The following is a 1,521-nucleotide window of genomic DNA, read 5'->3' on the forward strand; positions in this document are numbered from 1 at the left end:
AATGCTCTGTTTCCCCCCTAACAAAGAAGAACTCTTGATGCCTGCTTGTTTTTGGGTTTACATATAGAACCCTTATATAATAAAGTGGACTTTTTGTATATCCTAATTTTACAAAGCCCAATTCAAAAACAAAATTGTCCTAACAAGAGTTTAACATGTTAGAGATGGTAATTTACGTACCTCTGTATTCGGATTCAAATTTTGGTGAATGCACCGAGTATTTAAAAAGGAACCCTCTATTCTTGTGTTGTATCAGTGAGTATGCAGTGAGGAGATATTTAGAATTGGAAGTTGTTCAATCCATCTGACAAAAAAAATAATATTAATAATTATTGTTTTCCAAAAATAAAAACAATATAATTTATATTTAACAAAAGCTTGTCTATTTAATCCATTTCAAATGTTTATACATAAATATTAAAAAAAAATACAAAGAATATTGGCAACATCATTGGAATTTCTAGTGTTCAATCTTAATAATTACAAGATTAAAAATCCCTTAAAATCTCCGCTTCTTACAAAAAATAGACACATTTTCAAAAGTGTAAAATTGTAAACAAATTAAATCAACAAAATTTGGACTAAAATTGAGATGAAATGGCACAACTTCAAATCATCTATTGTCAGTTGGATATGTACTCCCACCATTTATACATGGCATATCCATAAACTAGGCTGTAAGCAATCACCCTCATAGGAGAATATGCAAATCTGCATCATATGTATCAAAAAAATCGTTCAAATATGGTCCTATCCTAAACAGTAATAATATGTAAATTTGTCCAAAATAAGAACTCTTAAATATATATACAATTATGCAGGTTTAACTAACAGAGTAATATAGATCTGATTTACTATAAATTTCATAGAAATAAAATTTATTTTTTAGTTAAATTACATTCATAACCTATCAACTTAGTTTGAAGTCAAATTGATTGAAATTACATAAATCGTAAAGATATATAATTGAACAAAAAAAAAAAAAAAAGAAAACAAGTTACTACCTTTGAAATCCAGATGGTTGGGCAAGGGAAGTTCTTTCTTCAGAAGTCACAGGATAAGGCCAACGAGAAAAGTCGCGATTGAAATAATCCCAATCAGGTAAGAGCAACCCCGCAATACCCAAAATTCCCACAACATAGGTAACTAACATCTTGTTGAAGGAATGAGTAGAGAGAGCAACTATCAACATAAGGGTGGCAAGGAAGAGGAGCGAAGTTTTGAGAGGGCCGTCGTTGGCCATTGCCACAGGGTTAGTAGTTGAAAGAAGGAAAAGTTGATGATATGGATGCTAAAAAAAGAATAAATCACGGTGAAAGAGAGAAGGGCCATACCGACATCTAATACTATCACTTATGAAGAGAAGATTGTTCTTGAGTGAGAGTAACGCGCCACAAAGTTAGGAGTAGTTGCATTGGCTATAAATGCAATCTAACGATCCCTTATCCGCTCATTTAATGTACTCTGCTCTCTTGAACTAAGTGATACAGAGTAGTTGGCAGATTTTTTTTTGGATTACAG

At 31.8% G+C, this 1,521-nt stretch overlaps 1 protein-coding gene across 1 annotated transcript; it reads right to left on the reverse strand.

The window, feature by feature from the left end:
* Positions 438–1,423, reverse strand: LOC107608437 (signal peptidase complex-like protein DTM1). The gene is made up of 2 exons (XM_016310231.2): positions 1,005–1,423; positions 438–711 (listed from the first exon to the last, which is right to left on the reverse strand). Exons 1-2 carry the CDS (start codon positions 1,241–1,243, stop codon positions 624–626), a joined length of 327 nt encoding a protein of 108 aa, XP_016165717.1. The 5' UTR covers positions 1,244–1,423; the 3' UTR covers positions 438–623.

This window comes from Arachis ipaensis, chromosome B07 (assembly GCF_000816755.2).
Source record: "Arachis ipaensis cultivar K30076 chromosome B07, Araip1.1, whole genome shotgun sequence".
Taxonomy (NCBI): Eukaryota; Viridiplantae; Streptophyta; class Magnoliopsida; order Fabales; family Fabaceae; genus Arachis; species Arachis ipaensis.